General features: G+C 41.1%; 1 protein-coding gene across 1 annotated transcript in view; it reads left to right on the top strand.

Annotated features, from left to right (window-relative positions):
• Positions 1 to 19538, top strand: part of slc27a6 (solute carrier family 27 member 6) — a 30037-nt gene extending 10499 nt beyond the window's left edge. Inside the window, exons 3-10 of the mRNA XM_068706103.1 lie at positions 1381 to 1539; positions 6238 to 6362; positions 8656 to 8850; positions 14408 to 14498; positions 14588 to 14786; positions 16005 to 16102; positions 16289 to 16419; positions 18348 to 19538. Coding sequence (XP_068562204.1) covers positions 1381 to 1539; positions 6238 to 6362; positions 8656 to 8850; positions 14408 to 14498; positions 14588 to 14786; positions 16005 to 16102; positions 16289 to 16419; positions 18348 to 18524 — 1175 coding nt within the window. The 3' untranslated portion in view covers positions 18525 to 19538. The remainder of the gene's footprint in view (positions 1 to 1380; positions 1540 to 6237; positions 6363 to 8655; positions 8851 to 14407; positions 14499 to 14587; positions 14787 to 16004; positions 16103 to 16288; positions 16420 to 18347) is intronic.
• Positions 19539 to 19825: the final 287 nt, after the last annotated feature.

Here is a 19825-nt window from a genome sequence, read left to right as displayed (position 1 = left end):
TTTGTGAGACTATTTCAATTTAAAAGGGCATCTGTGATTTATATATTACAGAGACATCTTTTCCTACTTTTTTACAGTTTTTATTAATCAGCCTTATTTTTGCCATTTGCTATATTTTTGCCAAAGGGACTAAGGGACATTGTTTGGAGGTTTTAACTTTAAAAAAGGTTTAGTATTCAGTTAAATGTGCAAGGAAATGAGAGAAATAATTATTTGAATGTTAACAGCTGCTGAATACCTAAAGTAGTAATTTTAGACACCACTGAGTTTATGGCATTGAAGTATTTTACTTTGAAAACCGTGTATCCGCAACGTAACCACAAGTGTATTTGTTCTGAATTCATCTCTTTGAAATTCAATTCTGAAATTTCTTGATTATATATTTCAAAAGCTGAATTTGAACATCTGTTTTTCAGTGTGACGATAAGGTAGAAGTGCAGCAGGGTCTTTGTGTTGATCACATTTAGCTGCTCTTTGGACCCTTCAGGTGTGCTTGTTCTGGGCAGGATAGGCAATCGAGCCTGAATGCAATTGAACCAACGTCTGGCCTATCAGAGCACAGAGCATCAGTCATGTGACCCAAGAAAGTGGCTCGGAAATAAAGTCGTCCAGTTTTGTTCTGTCCGAGGCTCCGTTACCTGTCCCGTCCTGAGTAGACTGGATTTGGCTTTTTGACATATTAGACTTGAATTTTTGGATCTGAATTTGTAACAATGTACAATTTGACTGTTCTATTTCATTTTTGAAAAACAGTACATTTCATATAAAGTACAATATTTCAATGCTATGAACTCGGGGGTACATTTTATGATTAAAAAACTAAACTTATCACAACCCTTAGAAAGAAAACTGTGTTGGTTACATTTTGGGTTTGGGTTGGATATTTGCGTCATGGTATTTTTTTTATTTCATAAAAACCATGTCTTGGAAAATAGATGGCATTCATTTTCATATAAATCTGTCTGAATTTACCGTGAGATCAGACTTCGCAGAAAGACACTAAAAACTTGTTTCCACTACGTCATTCATCAGAACAGAACAGGACGGGCTCTCACTTCTGCTAATTCTCGCATCACCGTGACCTGAAGAGCTTCTTTAAAACAGAGCGAGGGAGGCAACACAGAGAGGGGAAACCCAGAGGGAGTCATCGGCACCTTGACAGGACTGAAAGGACGACCGTACATGACTTCAATTCAGTGTGCTTTAATCATTAATGAAGTCAGAAACGATTGCATGACATTTTGTTGCCTTGTCATGCAGGTAGCACATGGCTATATACTCCCTCCCTATGCTAACACTGGATTCAGCAGGGCGGCAATGCAGTTGAAATGATTATTTTGTTACATCATGTAATGCATATTATGTCTTCCTTTCCACAAGGGCTCCCTAAGGCTGCAGTGATCACTCACCTCCAGAGCTTGAAGGCTGCAGCGGGGTTTTGGGCATTTGGAGCCACTGAAGATGAGGTGGTGTACATCTCTCTGCCGCTCTACCACAGCGCAGCTTCCTTGATCGGTATAGGAGGAACCATAGAGCTGGGTAGGCCTCAGAACATGTCTACACCACTAATTCTTATAGATTCACTGTACAGTATTTTGTGAGTGTTTCTTTTATAGTAGCTTGTCACATGATGAAAACATCAAAAACAAAGATTTTGGATCTAAATAATTAAAAGGAATCTAGAAAAAAAAAAGACTTTATTGGGCTTACTTACTTGCAGAAGCTGAGTTGGACAAGCCCTTAATGCATTGGCATCATTCACTTTAGACCATGCGCTCATTTAAATAGGGCCTATAGCTACAACCAAATTTGAGCACATGATCTGCTGGTGTAAGTTTTCACCTCAAAATCTGCGTCAATCGGCCAACCAGTAAATTAAAGAAGCAGAAGGACTTCTTTCTCAGATGTTATCATGTACAAAAACAACTTTTACATGGTAACATGTACACACTGTCCAGGGAAAAAAAGGTTGTTGGCTCAGTATAATAGCTGTTGACTTTGCAAGATCACTCTAATTTTTAATGATTTTGAGAGGTGATCTGTGAGTTGGAGCCAACAGCCTACAGAAGGAGAGGAGACTATTAAATTCTAGCCTTTTTTGTAGCTTAATGTAGCTGGTAATGTAATAGGCCTTCACAGAAGCTGGCAAATTAATTTATTTCTGTTATGTGGCAGTAAGCACAACATGTAGCCTGCCGATAACTGATACATTCTGAGCTTCTCTACACATTCTGGGCTTATTTCTATCAGGTTTGAGTTTTGCTGCCTGTATGCAGTGTCTCAATATTCACAGTCCGTTGGTGCTGTGCTGCCGTCAGGGTTTGAAGGTTTTTGGACCCTTATTATTACTTTAGATGACACCCGAAAAGCTTAGAGACAAAACTTTCTATAATTCATTATTTTATTATTTAAACATATCACTTGTCTTCGTCTCAGCAGGACTCGAACATTGAACAGATAAATTACAGCACCCTCGTGAAATATATTGAATCGTGCATGCTCAATCGGCCTACTGGTGTCAAATGATTAGTCTGAAAGATCGTGACGACGATATGAAAACAAAACAAATAGCCTTTTCATAGAGGTGCTTTTTGAAAGTAGTGTGGTCATGTGCATTATTGAGCTGACACTTTGCTGAGCCACAGTGAAAATAAAGGATCATATTACTATATAATATATACTATTTGTATTAATACAAAATATTGAGTTCCTTATGGCTGTATATACATGCATATATAGCCATATATTTTGCTACACAACAGTTTTCATAGACAAATAATTATCTACTTTCAAATCTAAAACGGCCCCGCACCAGGAAACCCGGCACGGTACCAGAGAGCATTAGGCCTAACAACATTTTGGTGGTCTTCGTTACATAATAGCGACAGGACTGCAGACAGTGTCCACTGACCACAGTGTAACTGCCAAACAACAGTGACCCCTTTGAGGACCCAGTGTTCCACAACTAGTGGCTTAATTAGAGGCTTTAGAGCAGGAAGTGGACACTGAAGACTATTATGGAGAATACTTTTGTTTTTGGTCATGGTTGCTGTGTTTGCCCTCTTCATAGAATGGTCCACTGTGTGAACCTTGCTTTTGGAAAAGCATCTTTTGTAACAACTGCTACAAAAGTTCAAAGTTCAACGTCCTTCACTGGTAGAGATAAACATCCCAACAGGTTGTGCTAACAAACCTTGGTGAGGCCGGTGTTCTGAAAGATTTATATGTTGAAAAGTATGTAGACACATTGGGCTGGCATTGTTAGACCAGACGTACACCTGCCTGGACTCACAAGTCAGCCTCTGATACGCTTCGCTAAGCTAGAGACTCAAGATAGGTTTCATTGCTTAAACTGGGTGGAAATTACTATAGAGTTTTTAAAAAACTTGATAGAAGAACCAATACAAAGTCTTGTGGTGGGCCCGGTGACAAGCAGAAGTCATGTGCTTGTAAACACTGTCATAGCAGAAACACATGCACAGAACAGTTGCAGCTACAGCTGCTCTGCTAACGAGCTAGCAAACACACAGACGGTTTACGCACTGTAGCAGCTGTTCAAAGCTTAAAAAATAGAATTAATCTCGGCACTCTCCCACCAGTAATTAGCTCCTGAATGTACACCCTGTACGTCCCCCTCATGTAGATAAACGATTGGCCTTTCTGAATCTAGGACATGTGAGGGGTGTAGGTTTGTTAGTGGCCGTTCTTCCCGCCGTTCTAGCAACAACTTTGCACTTAGTAATCCCCAGATAATCGCTATTCGGTCTCTGATTGTATTGCTAGACCTGCCAAGACGATACTAAACCCCATACCAACCCCTAGCAACCATTCGCCCTCTCAGTTTATGTATACATATCATGGAATAACCCAAGGCTAAAAAGAGGTGGCTGTTTCGTACCAATGGCTAAGACTTTTAAAACTGGGACTTGTCTAAAGATACATGTAGTATACAAAATAGAAGTTCTAGAACAAGCTAGCTAACAAATTAGCTCGCAATTTCTGCCTCCAAATATAAGACTTAAAAAGTTGTAGCCGGCTAGCCTTCACTTTTACTTTGTTAACACAAATCACAGTCAACAATGTTATCTTGTAATGTTGGAGAGGAAGACTGAGACGAGCTGGTAGGACTGAAAGTCAGCAAAATAGCATCAAACTGTCTGTGAACCGCAAGGTAACATTGGCAGACGCTGTGCGTGTTATTTGTAATAAATTAGTTTAGTAGGCCAAAGACAATCCCACACTGGACACTTTGTACCTATGTTTCAAAATGCATAACCCAAGCATTATTTGTTCTGTCTAAGGTATCCTCCCCACTGCAAATAGGCTAGAATGGGGTCACCGACCTTTTTGAAACTGAGAGCTACTTCAAGGGTACCGAGTACTACAAACTTGTTTTGATACAAACTTCCTGAATAACAAAGTTGTACAGATCACCTTTTAATAATAATAATATATGTGAAGAAACTGTCTGATCACATGTCAATGTTAATTGACTCACAATAATTATTAATGATTTCCACAACAATTATGGTAGGAAACACAGATATATTTAAACATGCAACATTTATTTCTGTTAATCTGTTTCAACATTTGAAAGTCAGAGGTATCACATCTCTGATATTTTTGTAAATATCTTTCTTGACAGTTTTGTATGAATAAGCACATTTGTAGCATTTGGTTCAAAATCACACCTGTTATTTGTACAAATTATCACTTCTAACATTTTTATGAAATCATTAACTGTCATATCTTCAAATCATGTCTCGTTTGTACTAACCACTTTTGTAAAAAATTTTAACAAATCATGATCAACTCTGTCCCATGTTTATACAAATGATCAGTTATGAATATCCTGTGTTGGCTTTGGATCGGATGCCATTCACGATCTTCACAACAGGAGTCATCACGTGATCAAAGGCGGTTACTTTTGCACATAGTGAATGGCCCGTCATGGCGGGAGCCCCGTCTGTTGTCAATGACACCAGCTTTTCTAATGGTACCTTTTTTCTCCACGAAGAAACTAGTAAAACATCTCGTCTATAGCCAAGGGGGGTCCAACCCTCTTCGGGCGCCCGCGTTCAAACCTCTTAGTCTGGGCCTTTTCGGTCAGACTGCATTGCCTCGCCTCTAACCCCGCCACCCACGAGTTGTTGCCCCGCGTCCGGTGCCAACGGGAAGCGCCCGCCATTCGGAACCTGAAAACCTAGTGCGGTGACCTCGTCCTCGCTGTCCGCCGTGCGCCTCCGGGTACCCAACTCTCTTATGACAAGAAATATTGTCATTTTAAAATCTACATTAATGCAAGCGTTTTTGATTTAAAATGAACAGCAACTAAAATGTTTAGACAGAGCTCCATGGTGACTAGTGCTATTTTTAGAACATGCCTTGGGCGAGACCACGTGAGTCACTTTTAAAATCACTTTATCAAGAACCATGACATTTTATACACCCTCAAATAAGGTGACTCGTGTCTGTCATGGCTGTTGTGACATTTCCAATTACCTGTCACTATGAAACTGCCAGGAGAGGATGGACTCAATGATGGCAGTGTAGAAGTGCACCATCATTGTCTTTAGCAGGTTGAACTGATGTTAAGCTCCCTCTTGAGGTCCTGGGTTATGGAAGCAGAAGATAGGGACAGGTGGGCTGCGTTCTTGCGGAAATCCGCAACAATCTCCACTGTCTTTAGAGCGTTGAGCTCTAAGTTGTTAAGTCCGCACCAGGTCACCAGATGGTTAATTTCCCATCTGTAGGCTGACTCATCCCCGCCAGAGATGAGTCCAATGAGGGTGGTGTCATCCGAGAACTTCAGGAGCTAGAGGGTCACCAATCCCAGTCCCCGTATGAATCGAGCATGGAGCAAGCCACCGAACCCCACGGATTATCCTAATGGATGGTTAAATGCAGAGATAAATTTAATTTCTACTGGGTACAATTGTCTGTGACAATATAAGTTGATTTACATTTTCGGCATTGTGTTGTGAATGCATCTTCTCAAAAGAACAATAGATTTAAACAGTACATGAACCTGCATAGTGACACAACTCTACAGCCTCTTGTTACCTGTCAGCAAAATAATTCAAACATGTAGTACATTGTATATGGGAATTAAATACCAATCTATAAATATGATTTGAGCGTCTTATTTGCATTTATGAACATATGGAGTAGATAAAGCGGGTATTGAAAATAGGAGAATATGAGAATTTAATGTCATTGTTATTTGTTCTATCACAGGTGCAACCTGCGTCTTAAAGAAGAAGTTCTCAGCCTCCCAGTTCTGGAATGACTGTAGAAAACACAACGTTACTGTTTTCCAGTATATCGGTGAACTCTGCAGATACCTCTGCAACCAGCCCAAGGTAATGTGCTGTTTGGCATTCAACTTAAAAGTGTTAATAATCTCTTGCAAAAATAATATCATGCCCGTCTCTGCTCGGGCACACTGATGGCACAAACGCTTCATTTCTGGTTCATTTTGGTTTAAATTTGTGTTACCCTCCTAAATGAAAATATACTCTGTGGAAAACTTTTTGGTTTGTTTTGCTATGAAACAAATAATATTACTTTAGTAGTGTGCCCCCATTCTGGCAACTTATCTTGATAGTAATTCCCTCCTTTCTGTGTGATTGTTGAATAGGAATTTGAAGTCAAGTTTGGAAAGTGCTTTGTCTTCTTTCTGATGGACTGACACCTAAACCATTGATCTTCAAAGCACCTCAAAGTTTTCTTCTTTCCTAAACTTTTTATTCTATACTTACTGCTGTTATTATCTCAACATGACTTTCTGTCATGTTATTGACATTTGACGCTGGGCTAGACAACAGAATGACGGAGCAAAGTGAGTTAGAGTAGAGCAACGGGGGGAAAAAGCATCAATGCTTCACACTCCTTTACAGTCACTAACACTCGTGAATCTGATAAGTCAAATTGTGCACAACTGTAGCTGGGAGACAAGCGGGGCCTTTGTTTTGTGCCGTTTGCGTCTTCCCATTGGTGGACGCTCAGACATGCACGCACACACATTGTGAGGGCCGAGCTCATTGCCTCTTGAGGCCGGACTCAAAGTCCCCTTTGTCCACTCTCTCTCTGTTATTCGGCTGCGTGGGTGGAAGGCTGACAATGACTGTCCTCGCCGCTGATTGGCAAATTAAAGATGTGGACACACACGGCACATAACAAGGTTGATGTGTGCATGCAAGCGTGAGTACCAATTACCGCCGGCATGCTGTCATTATGCACAGTGACCAAAGAGCAATCATGGCAAATACCATGGACGTTTTTTCTGTAGGTTTTTTCCAATTTAGTTTTTTATGATCAGGTGTGCTTATGTGTTTATGGTATAATTTTGCATTTCACATGCCAATGTAGTCGTTATTCTTTAATTCTAATGACATCTAAATATTTAATAAGGAGTGCGATGAAACCACTCTCAGTGCACATTTCCCAGTTTCTACATCCTCGATTCCTTTCCTCACCTCTTCTCCTCACGTCTTAGTGGGTAGAGCCTCGGAGCTGCCAATTTAAAGATACGTCAATTAAATATCACGTGATGCACAGCTGCAACAGATGTCATTTGTTTTGTTATCATTTATTAATTAATGATCAGATGAGCATAGCAGGGATATCATACATTTTTACACACACACACACACACACACACACACACACACACACACACACACACACACACACACACACACACACACACACACACACACACACACACAGGGCTATAATGAATATATAATAAAGCTTTTATATTTCATTGTGTGAAGCATTCCAAATGTTTGTGTGAAGAGTACCGTACATAAAAGGTGACATATTGTGTATGTAATTGAGTGATATTTATATTATATTATATGACAACATGAAATACAGCAAATTAGTGCTGAAGGCATGAGAATGTTGCCACTGACATAATAATTTGACGACAGCAACTGTTTGCACTTGTAAACATCATGTCAGGGTTATAGCAGTTGAATTGGATGTAGCCTACAGTCAATAATAACGGAAGTGATGTCATTAAGGTCAGGCCTCTTTTAAGACTTCCGTAAAGGACACACAGTTGTATCTTCGCTTATAGCTCCTACGGAAGCCTCCTAGCTCCTCCAGATGATTTTTAGGAACTGGGACGTACTTCAAGATGCAGCACTGAGATTGATTTCCGGATCACAAGCCGGAGGAGCGAGAAGACAAGGAGGCAGAAAATTGGGAAACTAGAAAAGGCCCTTTCTCTGGCCGCGCTGTTAATAGATACACCAGTTCTTCTTCTTCTCTTATCTGACAGAGTAGTTGCTCAAGGTGTGTTGGCCGCCTCTGGTGGTCAATACACGCAGGGCTGGATTACCAACCCAAGAAAAGTCAGGCAACTGCCCCTCTGCTCCAGACCCTCAGGGGCCCCAAAGGCCCCATGCTGATTGTATTTCAGTTAGTGTGTTGCCAATTCATTGCATGTGCCTCTATGAGTTTGTGTGTTCCCATCATTGCTTTGCTTGTTACACACACACACTAGATTCTCTTTCGAGGGCTGCAGTTTAAGAGCTCGTTGCCTAACGTCATGGAGAAATGATCAGCTGTCACCCATCAGATCTACTTTGCTTAACGTCATCTTCCCCCCCCCCCCCCCCCCCCCCCCCCCCCCCCCCGGGTCAGACAGCGGCGGATCAAGTTCACAAGGTGCGGATGGGAGTCGGGAACGGGCTGCGGCCGGATGTGTGGCGGGAGTTCCAGAGTCGCTTTGGAAACATTAAAATGTGCGAGGTGTACGGTTCCACCGAGGGAAACCTGTGTTTCATGAACCACATCGGCAAGATCGGAACCGTTGGCCGCTCCCACTTCTTCTACAGGGTGAGTACTTGGTGACCTTTAAGCAACGCTCACTCTCCATTCACTCCCATTTACTCACCCCCTTTAATTCTTTAAGGAAAACAGAGTTTTTCTCGCATGCCGTTTTTAGGGTAAAGTATTCCTTTAAGGTGTGAGGTCTGCAAGATGTGAAGAGGGGAGGAATTCCTCAGAAGTAGTGAGCACAACACCAAAACCAAAAGCCCCACAATGTCACACCCACTGGTCTAAGAGGAGAAGATACATGAAAATAGATACATTTTTAATACACGTTAATTACTTCTAATTACTCTACCACAGGCAGTGTTACTCCACCGAAAACATATGGAGACGGTGTTAGTTCAATCAGGAGAGACAAGTGACTGATTAGTAGTTAACATTTTATTATGACGGAATGATGCATTAATTAGTTACACAGAAATTATTTGGCGCTTGAACTCGCCGAGGAGATTTGTGATCGAGTTGTGATTGCCCTGAGCGGCAACAATATCAATCCCCCCGAGGAGTCCAGACACTGGTGGTGGTGGCTGGAGGATCGGCTGGAGTTGGCTGGAGATGGTGATGGAGTGCTGAATCGGCGAAGACGGATGGTGCTGGGGAGGAGGAGGGTCGCATGAAACAGCAGCAGACGCTGGCGGCGGGGATGCAGCACCTTTAAAAGTAGACAGCAGCATGCTGATAGGCTGACGAAGAGGGTGTGCCAGAGGGCTATTGGCTGAGGGCGACCCGGCTGACAAACAGCTGATTGAGTCTATGACACCTCTGACAGTGACAGCCGGCATAGAGTATGTGCTGCTAGTGGGAGAGCCGTATGGAGAAAGGCCTTTAAGCCTAAGCATGAGGGGATAGTCTTCCTGTCTGAACTTGCGCTAGAGCTTCATTTAGTTAGTTAGTTAGTTAGTTAGTTAGTTAGTTAGTTAGTTAGTTAGTTAGTTAGTTAGTTAGTTAGTTAGTAGGGTTTAAGGAACAGTAACCCGTTCGGCGCCCTCTATTCCACCATATCGGCTGAATAAAACATTACGAGGTATTCATTAAAACAGGAGGAAACGCAGACTGGCAAAGAATGACTTTAAGTATCAGAGTTGCTGGTACTTGACTTATTATGTAATCTATCGATGAATCTAGCAGTAATTCGTTGGTTTTGATGAATCATTGCTTTTCATTGAGAAGACCACTGTTGTATAAAACTTCCAAGAGAAAAGAAAGGACCACCTTTTAATAGAGAAAACAGACTGATGTTCCAACACCACTGTGTCTTCATCGCAGTCAAAGAGGAGAAAGACATAAAGGTGTGTGCAATTCTTATTGGATCATTGTTGGAACAGAGTTTCAGGTCTGTTGGATAGTGGATCCAAAAGTAACGGTTGCCATTTTCAACGTCCGAGTGCCAAACCTCAAATCAGGAGCAAAAGATTACAGCTATCTCTTAAACTTACAGAGATGAAATACAAAATGTGTAAGCACTGCATCCAAATGAAAGAAAACAAATTCAGTTTTTCATTGAACATTTACATTTTTTAAGGTTTACACTGACTCTTGGGGACGATAGTGAAAAAAAAAATAGCCAGGAGCATTGAAAAGAAAAAAAAAGATTTATAAAATAAAATAAATTTATATATATATATATATATATATATATATATATATATATATATATATATATATATATATATATATATAATTTATTTTAGTTTATAAATCTTTGCTGTTGTACTGCGCAATTCCCTATTTTGAATGCTGTCAGTTTGGGTAGCTTATCAAATTTTGCCGCGTTGCCCTGCTGCTTTTGTGTTTGGTAATCCTCTCAGGAAGATGATCGAGATCCTGAAAGGCTGTTCTTGAGCCGGTACCGTCCCCTTCTTAGTGTCTACTCTGGCACACTAACAGGGGCTCTTGACATTGCGTGTGTGGGGCTGTGCCCACATAGCGGCACCCAGCAACCCGGGATATTTGATGTCATGCATTCATCCAGAATTACGTTCATTCCTATAAGTTACTCAGCACCGCTAAACCCACACGTCTACAGCTGCCAGCAGGCGGGACTTTGCATTCAAATGACTCATCGCCTCCATGCGTTATGTAAATCTGTTGTGTAAATCTGGATGGCAACCCAGGTGTCTAGTATGCTTTTGTTTGCTTACAACCCACATTCACTCTCCAAGCGTCGTTGGTAATCAGGCACATCTTGTGGTGGAGGGATTGTGCCAGGCTTGAATTTGACCACTAATTTAGTGCACATGGTGAGTTAAGTAAACTGTCGCGAGAGGTGGGGGGAGGGGTAACCAGCTTAGAGGAGATCTGTCAGGTCCTGTATTGTCCATCAGAGGGATCTTTTAGGGGTCAACCAGCTGATTGTGCTCTACATGACGTGGACCCCGGGTCATGAACACCTGTGGTGGTCCACTTTCACAATGTCTTTCTGTAGCATAACATCTTCATATTAGTGACAGAAATTACCGTGTTATTTTTGTTATTTTTATTATATTTTTGTGTTTTATTACAGATGATGGTGAGTATGAAGATTGTATTATTTCACACATAGAAATGTGTCCAGCCTTAATGGGCTTACAACACAATATAGACTAGATCCAGAATACGAGTGCACACATCTGTGTGATACTACGGAGTACAAAAATAACAACTTGCATATCTAACTGTACGTTTTCAGATCATGTCTCATGTCTCCATGAATACCTCTTTAACTCCACCCCTCTTTACCACAGACACATGTATGTCCTCTTGAGGGCGGACGGTGGATCTTTAGGATGAGATAGCGGGTCTTAAATCACAAATTAAAACATATTAATTCATTAACATAGATTGTGAACGTGTATAAGGGCTTAGAACTTTATCATGGAAGTGTGTGATTTAGTGCTAAAAGATCTCTCCAAAATACCACATTAAGACACCAAGATCTAGAGGAACCCCACAGAAGGATCCATTCTGAGATTTGGTATCAAAAACTTTTGACATTTTTAGATTTCTGCAAGAATTGCGTTTTTCAACAATTGATAGGGGAGCACTTGTGTTCTGGAAACTACTCAGAAATGGCCTTATTGTCACTAAACAAAGGGAAGCCATACTTCCTCTGAAGGTCCTCGGTCTCTGGTTTGTGGCTGTTGAGTTTCATGAGGCTGTGATTATCCTAGAGGTCACATCAGCTCATTCTACACAGTGACGTCAGGTTTCAGAAAATGGTCTCACTACAATGAAATGGAGACTAACGTCATCACACATGAATATATTATATATCAATATTAGTCTCAGATACCCAGTCACACCCAGTTTATGCAATTCAAAGACTGTATGCAGAAATATTTAAATACACTATTTTTAGATAAGGAATACACATTTATCCTGCATGCAAATAAAACTGATGTTTTTTGTCCCAGACTGCATGGGATTATCATAAAGTGTCCGTGTCTGTAGAGGGGTCACTCATTTGTACCATTTTCATTTACATTTCTGGAGGTGAGAGGTCTGTGAATATGGCCATGCCAAAATGTAATGTTTTTTTACCATACAGAAGAAAACCCAGCACACATCAGCTCATGTATTTTAATTATAAATGTAATACAACACAACATACTACAACACAATAATCATGTTTATTTTGTGGTCAATATAACAATAATTTGCAATGCAATTGCTGTTGTATAATATAAAGGAAGATGAAATAATTCATTATAATTACAATAAATTGTAGTACAGTTGTTTTGGATATCTTGTGGTGGACAAAATGTCAAAAAGCCCTTCTCATATGGAATCAGAGTGTCGGGTTATTAACGGTATTATGAAGTGTGAAGTCTTCCTGAATGATGGGTTCTAGTGAGCTGGACGTCTGTTGAGACAGTGAGGGGGCGGACCAGTGAAGTGGCTTTTCCTGAGGCTGAGGTAGGTATTAGCCTCACTAATGCTCATCTGTGGTTCATCAGTTATAAAAGAGTGGTTACATGTATTTAGCTCTAATCTCTGACCTTGGCTATTCTTAGATCTGGCTCACTGCTTTTCCTGCTGGCTCACGGACCGTTATAAAATAGTTATAAAAGTGAAGTTATAAAGCATAATGATGTCAGGACACATGTAGAGCCCCCCCCCCCCCCCCCCCCCTTAGTGTCCTATTTGTTACATTAAAACCTACAATTAAAATGTTTTTATTTGGGTTTCATTAAATGGACCTACAGAAAATATGTAAAATTGGTAAAGTGAAATGAAAAAACAATTTGTTTTCAAAAATTCTGAAAAGTATTAAGTGCATGCATATGTATTCATCCCCTTTGCTATAAATAATCTACAGAAGTCACATAATTAGTGAAGTAACTCCACTTGTGTGCAATCAAACGTGTCACGTGATCTAACGAATCACTGTTAGATCCACTATTACCAAAAGGAAAGAATACGGCAGCACAATCAGCCTGCCGAGAGGACCGCTATTCATGGAGCAGGTGGGGAGGACGTTAGTCAGAGAGCCTGCTACTACCATTAGTTGCTCAGACATTTTTCACAGCAGACATGTTGACATTCTACACTGTAGCACCACTGTAAATAATAACTAATAATAATGATACAAATAATAATACATTTTATTTGTATAGTGCTTTAAAAGGTACTCAAAGACACTTTACATGGTAAAAACAGAAACAATAGAATTAATTACAATAAAAACAAAATAGATGACATAACGGTAAGGAATAACACGAGAAAAATAAAGAAAAACATACATAACTGACTTCACAGGTTAAAAACAGATTTATATAGGTGAGTGTCTTAAGTGCAGTTTTGAAAGTGGCGAGTGAGGGAGAATGTCTGAGGTGCTGGGGGAGAGAGTTCCAGAGGTCGGAGGGCCGGGAGACGGGCCATAACTAAAGTGGAAGGGATAGGGTCCAGGTCGCAGGTCGGAGTCTTCATGCCAGAAAGTGATTTATTGAGATCCGAGTGGGAGATGAGGGAGAATCGGGGGAGTGACCGGTCAGTTAGTGGAGGATTTACAGATACAGGGTTGGACGGGGCGGGGCTGGAAGTGGTTGAATAGTGTTTTATTGTAGAGGTTGACCAGGTCTGTGATGGTGCACGTGAGTTTGAGTTCTGGGTTGGGGATGTGAATCTCCATGATGATGGCTAGGTGATCAGAGACGGTGAGCTCAGAGCTGGAGAGGTGGTGGATGGTGACTCCAGACCAGGTCCAGGATGTGACCGCGGTTGTGGGTGGGGAAGTCGATGTGTTGAGTGAAGTTGAAGCAGCTAACCATGTCCAGAAATTCTGTGGCTGTTTCACAGTCTGAGGAGTCGATGTGGATGTTGAAATCACCGAGCAGCAGGATGGAAGGTGAGATGGATCAGAGCTCGGTAAGGAATTCCGATAGGTCGGAGAGGAAGGCAGAGCTGGGTTTGGGGGGGGCGGTAGTCGGTAGATAATAAAGGCTTATTTTCCAGTTAGTGACAGAATGCCTGCTGTGAAAAGTATCTGATTTTGAGTTGTTTGTGGGTGATTCCATTCATCCCTTTAGATTTGAATGCCTCTGGGTAATGTAATGATATTTTCTCTTTATTTTGTGTGCAGCTCTTATTCAAGTACGATTTGGTGAAGTACGACATGTTGAAAGATGAACCAGTGAAAGATACGTATGGCTTCTGTCAGCGAGTGGAAAAGGGTAAGAGTGCAATTGCGCAAAAGATCTGCCCTTTAAGATTTTTAATTCTTTGAAGGTTGAATCCACCCGACTTTCTGTCCGGTTTCTAGGTGAGACGGGGCTTTTACTGTCCAAGGTGAGCACCTTGAGCCCGTTCTTTGGCTACGCTGGAAGCAAGCAGCTGACCGAAAAGAAGCTGATGAGGAACGTGTTTGTGAAGGGAGACGCCTACTTCAACACGGGAGACCTCATGGCTGAAGACCACGAGGGCTTCATCTGCTTCAGAGACAGAGTGGGAGACACCTTCAGGTACAGTGGGACGGGATGTGTGGAGATGTCATTTCTGCAGGTACCAACCGAACACAGAGGCCTTCGTAGTCTTTCATTGGTCTAACATGGTCTAACCTGGACTTTATGGTCCCAAGTTTTTCTGTCTAAGTGATAATGGGGACAACAACCATTTTTAAAATTGTTCCAGAATTCAGCATTGAGTGAGAAGAGTGCTGCAGCCACTAAACAGGCTGCAATGGAATCATACTGAACAATTCCTCACCGTCAGTTTACATCCACTTAAAGTGCTTGTTTTTGCCACGCTCAGATTTTAAGTGTCTTATTATAAGAGGCACAACATGGGGAAATAGGATCCAGGTTTAGAAATACCAAAGTTACCCTTTAAAGCTGAGTATAAACGCCCTGTACATGCTCATAGCTTATGCAGCTCTATTCACATGTTGAAGTGTCCTTGAAGGAGACACTCATCTACTGGAGTGAGAGGTTGTTTATGTCTCTTATTTAGTTATTTTTCTACTGTTTGACGTTGGTTAAAATGGGACCCCACAATTTATTTTATGTAGTAGAATTAAATTCAAAATTGCATTCTAATTTCTATATAAGCGGGCAATTTTTATGTTCTAAATGTGCTTATGTGAATATGAGTGCAGTAGTAATACTATTTCAGTTTGATGACATTAAGGTGTGCTGCATTGCTTTTACCACCAGGTGATGTTTTTGAGTGAGTAGCAGTTGTTACAAGCAGTAGTGTGTCGAAGAAGAACCCTTGTTGTTGTTGTTTTTTGTTTGAGTAGTAAGCTGAGTTCCAAACAGACGGCACCTCCGGTTCTGAAAAGTGAAGCCAATGCTTCATGTCTTAAAGCTGCATTCTCTCTAGTGACCATCAGGGGGCGACTCCTCTGGTTGTATAGAAGTCTATGAGAAAATGACTCTACTTCTCTCTTGATTTATTACCTCAGTAAACATTGTAAACATGAGTTTATGGTCTCAATCTCTAGTTTCAAGTCTTCTTCAATACAGCATGATGTTCATTTAGTAAATTATGGTCCATTTAGAGTCCAACAGACCGTAAAGCAGGGGATGCTTTAGGGGCGGGGCTACTGTGATTGACAGGTTGCTACCAGAGAGCGTCTCTCAATCACATACTTTTACTTTACTGCAGCTGCTCTCACAAAGCATGTGCTGTTGCATGTAGTTTGCAAATTTTCACTTTCATATACTTATATCTTATTTCAGGTGGAAGGGTGAGAATGTAGCGACGACGGAGGTAACGGAGACTCTTGGGCTGGTGGATTTCATCCAGGAAGTCAATGTGTATGGAGTGGAAGTGCAAGGTATGTTAAAGACGCCTTTGAAAACTTCCAGTACAGATGTTTTCAGAATAGTGCCACATTTACTATTCAATTTTAGTACTGCAGTAATTTGCAGCTAAGTGAGCCGTGCTGTTTCTAGTACCGGTGCTGAGAATGATGATGCACAGAGCTGGAGAGCGATGACATTGAACCGCGTTGTCCACACAGGGCACGAGGGTAGAGCGGGTATGGCTGCCGTGATTGTGAGACCGGGCCTCGCGTTCGACGGCAAGAAGCTGTTCGAGCATGTGATGAGGGACGTCCCGGCTTACGCTCGCCCGCTGTTCATCAGGCTCCAGGTAACGGGCACGCCGACACACTGGACCTGCACCTGGATTATGTTGATGAGTGTTCCTCATAAAAGGGACTGTAGGGGAGTTTACATTCATTCTGGACGGCTGAACAATTGGTACGAGGCTTATTAGACGCCCGATCTTAGACAGGTCCGCCTTCAAGGGGGTCAAAGGGTTCAGATGAACCCAGCAGTGGAGTAAAAAGTACATTATTTCCCTCTGAATTGTAGTCGCGGAGTAGAAGTAGCACAGTATGGAAATACTCAAGTAAAGTACAAATGTGTACAGTACTTTTTCACGGAAATGTCCTCGAAACACTAGAAGCAAACACAAGTAGAAGCTTGGACACTGATGGATTTGAGGATTATTGAGCTTGTCATTGATCCATAATAGGAGACAGACACTCTCACTCCATTGGCGAGCACAGCTCAATCTACAGCTTTCAACCCTCTGACTATTTCACAAAAGCACATTCCTTCCATGATGTGCATGTCTTAAACCAACCAACTCAGATATTTGATGAGTTCTACCCTCACAACTTGAGTAAATGTACTTGGTAAAGTGTTTAGTCCTACCCAGGTTAAACTGACTATATGAATGCAGTCCGTTTACATTGTGCACAGCAGCAGCATGTCATGTGCTTGGTCAGTATGCGTGTTACGCCCTCTAGTGTCCATTAGGCGCCAGTACCCTGAAAAGAATTGCGAATGAATGCAGTGAACACTGTGAGGTGGACATTGTTATTGAGCTCACGGTTGTTTGTCACAATTGTCCATCCATACAGACAACAAACGTCACTGTGGACCTTATAACTGTTTATATTACGTCACATGACTTCCTCCTTTGCTCCCATCATAATTATTACAGCCACTAAAGTTTGATTTATCAACTGATCCATATCTATGAGGCTAATATCTGCTGATGAAGCCTATTCAGTCAGCTGGGACTCTTTAGTGTGTTACGTTTAACTTGCCTTCTGTATCTAACCAATGAGAAACGTGCAGTTCATGTGTTGGATGATGTTATTTCAATCTAATTGGCATTTTGTTCTTTCAGCAAATAGTTGTATTGTTTTTAATTAAGTTACTCATTGGGGGGGGGTCTCATTAAATATCCTCACTCTTTGTCCTATCTTAACTCCTCCTATCTTAGTGTAACTTCAGGAATCCTAACTGTAACTGTAACTGTGATTCTTCTATCAGCACTCGTCCTGTCAAGTCTGAATCTACACATTCATGAAATTTCACATCTGCATTTGGCGTTAGGAGCGGTGAGCTGCAGCAACTTGGGGTTCAGTGTCTCATGACTTGCAGACAGGAGGAGCCGGGGATCAAACTGTGGTTGAAGGAGCACCCGCTCCACCCCCCTGCACCACAACCACACCTTTTTAAAAAGGAGGTGGAGGAGCAGAAACCCTTTCAATCATATTTCGGTGTTCGGTTGTTCCCCATCCTCAATTAATTTAAGACCGGGTCTATGCCATTCTAATTTAGGATTCTTAACTTAATTCCCAAGTTAAGACGATTCAGTAATAGCTAAATTCCCAAGAGAAGCTTAATGTAATTAGGAAACATGTTTCTGTAAATCCCTAATGAGCCCCTAAACTCTACAGTTGATGTCTAAAGCTGCAACTGCGACGACTATTCGCATTAATCTTTTATCAAATCCTCAATTATTTGTCAGTTAATGAATTCACTTCCTGTGTCACAATGTCAACCAAAAGTCTATTGTTGTCAAATTAGCCTAAACAATTAACCGGTTATGAAAATTGTTGCCGATTCATATTTTGTTGATCAACTAATCGTGCGCACGGCAGTGAAATAAGTCAGCAGTGATGCATCACTGTGGATCCCAACTGAAGTTCCAAACATTGGACAGTTCATGCTCTAATAGGACGTACTGAAATGACACTGATTGTTGTATTTTGTCCTCAGGAGGTCATGGAGATGACGAGCACCTTCAAGCAGCAGAAGTTCCAGCTGGTGCAGAGCGGCTTCAACCCCTCTACGATCTCTGACCTCCTCTATGTGTTGGACTACCAGCAGGAGAGCTACATTCCTCTGACGGACAGCATCTACCGGAGCATCCTCACTGGAGAACGCAAGCTGTAGAACTCTTAGTACGGCCCTGAAGCCCAGCGGGGGACGAAGGCAGCGCCGCTAGTTGCAGCACGTCGTGTCCCACGGAAAGCAGTGAGCCCACTATCGTGTTCGGTGAAGAACTCGGGTCTGAAGGGAACGCTAGCTTCTAGTTAGTGGATGACAGAGGAGCAGGAACAACATGAACCTGAACGCATCACTGTGAAACACCAACTCACACCTTCAACTGACTGTGTGTTGGTTATTTGATGTAAGCGCTGCAAGAATAAGCTCTTAATTAATTAAGTCAGTACATTTGAATGGACTTTCATTTACATATTAAATAGAAATATTTGACAGATTTGTTAATGATAAGTTTGAGTTATTATTAAGGTTTCTATTAAGGTTGGGGTATTGGTTTACATTATAGGTCTTTATTAATAATTCATAATTGTTAGAAGGATTATTCTTCAGTATTCAAGTGTTCAAGTTTAATTGTTTTACTCAGATATGGATGGATAGATTCATAATAATAACAATAATAATAATAAATTAAGGACTGTAATAATAATGGTCTTTTGCCTGGATTAAGAGGGTATATTGTCATTTCATAATTCCCATAAAATCCATTTAAAGTGCCTTAATTACATCAGTACTAAAGGATACATTGATGGTAAAAAAATTCATGTTTGAAAAGGAAAATTGACAAACAAATAAATGATTCACAGATGTTTTTGTTACTTTGCAAATGTATATTTTTAACATCTGTCAGTGTTTAAAATCAACATTTCTATCCAGAGATATTTTTTTCACAAATTTTACTTATTTAGCAAATTCTGACGTTACGTTGACCAATCACAGCAAGAATGTGTTTATTTGTGAAACTGAAGTAGTTGAATATTGTTTTGACTGAAAGAGATTTTGAATATGAAGACCCCAAAAGTGCCCAGATACTCAGCCATATCAAATGTTTTCTTGTACTTCTGTGAAAGTTCTGAGTCCAGAATGTATTTATTGATTTAAATATACATTTATTTCTTGCCTTCATGTTGTTGTTTTTTGTGCTGCTAAATATATTCACACACTTCAAGCTATGGTTGGTAATCTTGAGAACCTGTATGCTACATTTCAAAAATGATTCAACCTAAAAACCCAGTTCAGTGTTTCCAACTCTTTTCCAATGAAGGTAGCTAGCAGCTCCAAAAAGTTGCAAAATCTGGCAAGAAAATCGCCAAGTCGGCACACCACCAAAGCCACTCCCCCAAAATGATCATAATGAATGTAAACAACCAACATGGCCTATGTTAGCACTCAGGTAGCAGCTTGTGGAAGAG

Source organism: Cebidichthys violaceus, unplaced genomic scaffold (assembly GCF_023349555.1).
Source record: "Cebidichthys violaceus isolate CVI_PGR_0920_01 unplaced genomic scaffold, fCebVio1.0.p SCAF_12, whole genome shotgun sequence".
Taxonomy (NCBI): Eukaryota; Metazoa; Chordata; class Actinopteri; order Perciformes; family Stichaeidae; genus Cebidichthys; species Cebidichthys violaceus.
This window is presented reverse-complemented; position numbering and strand designations above follow the sequence as displayed.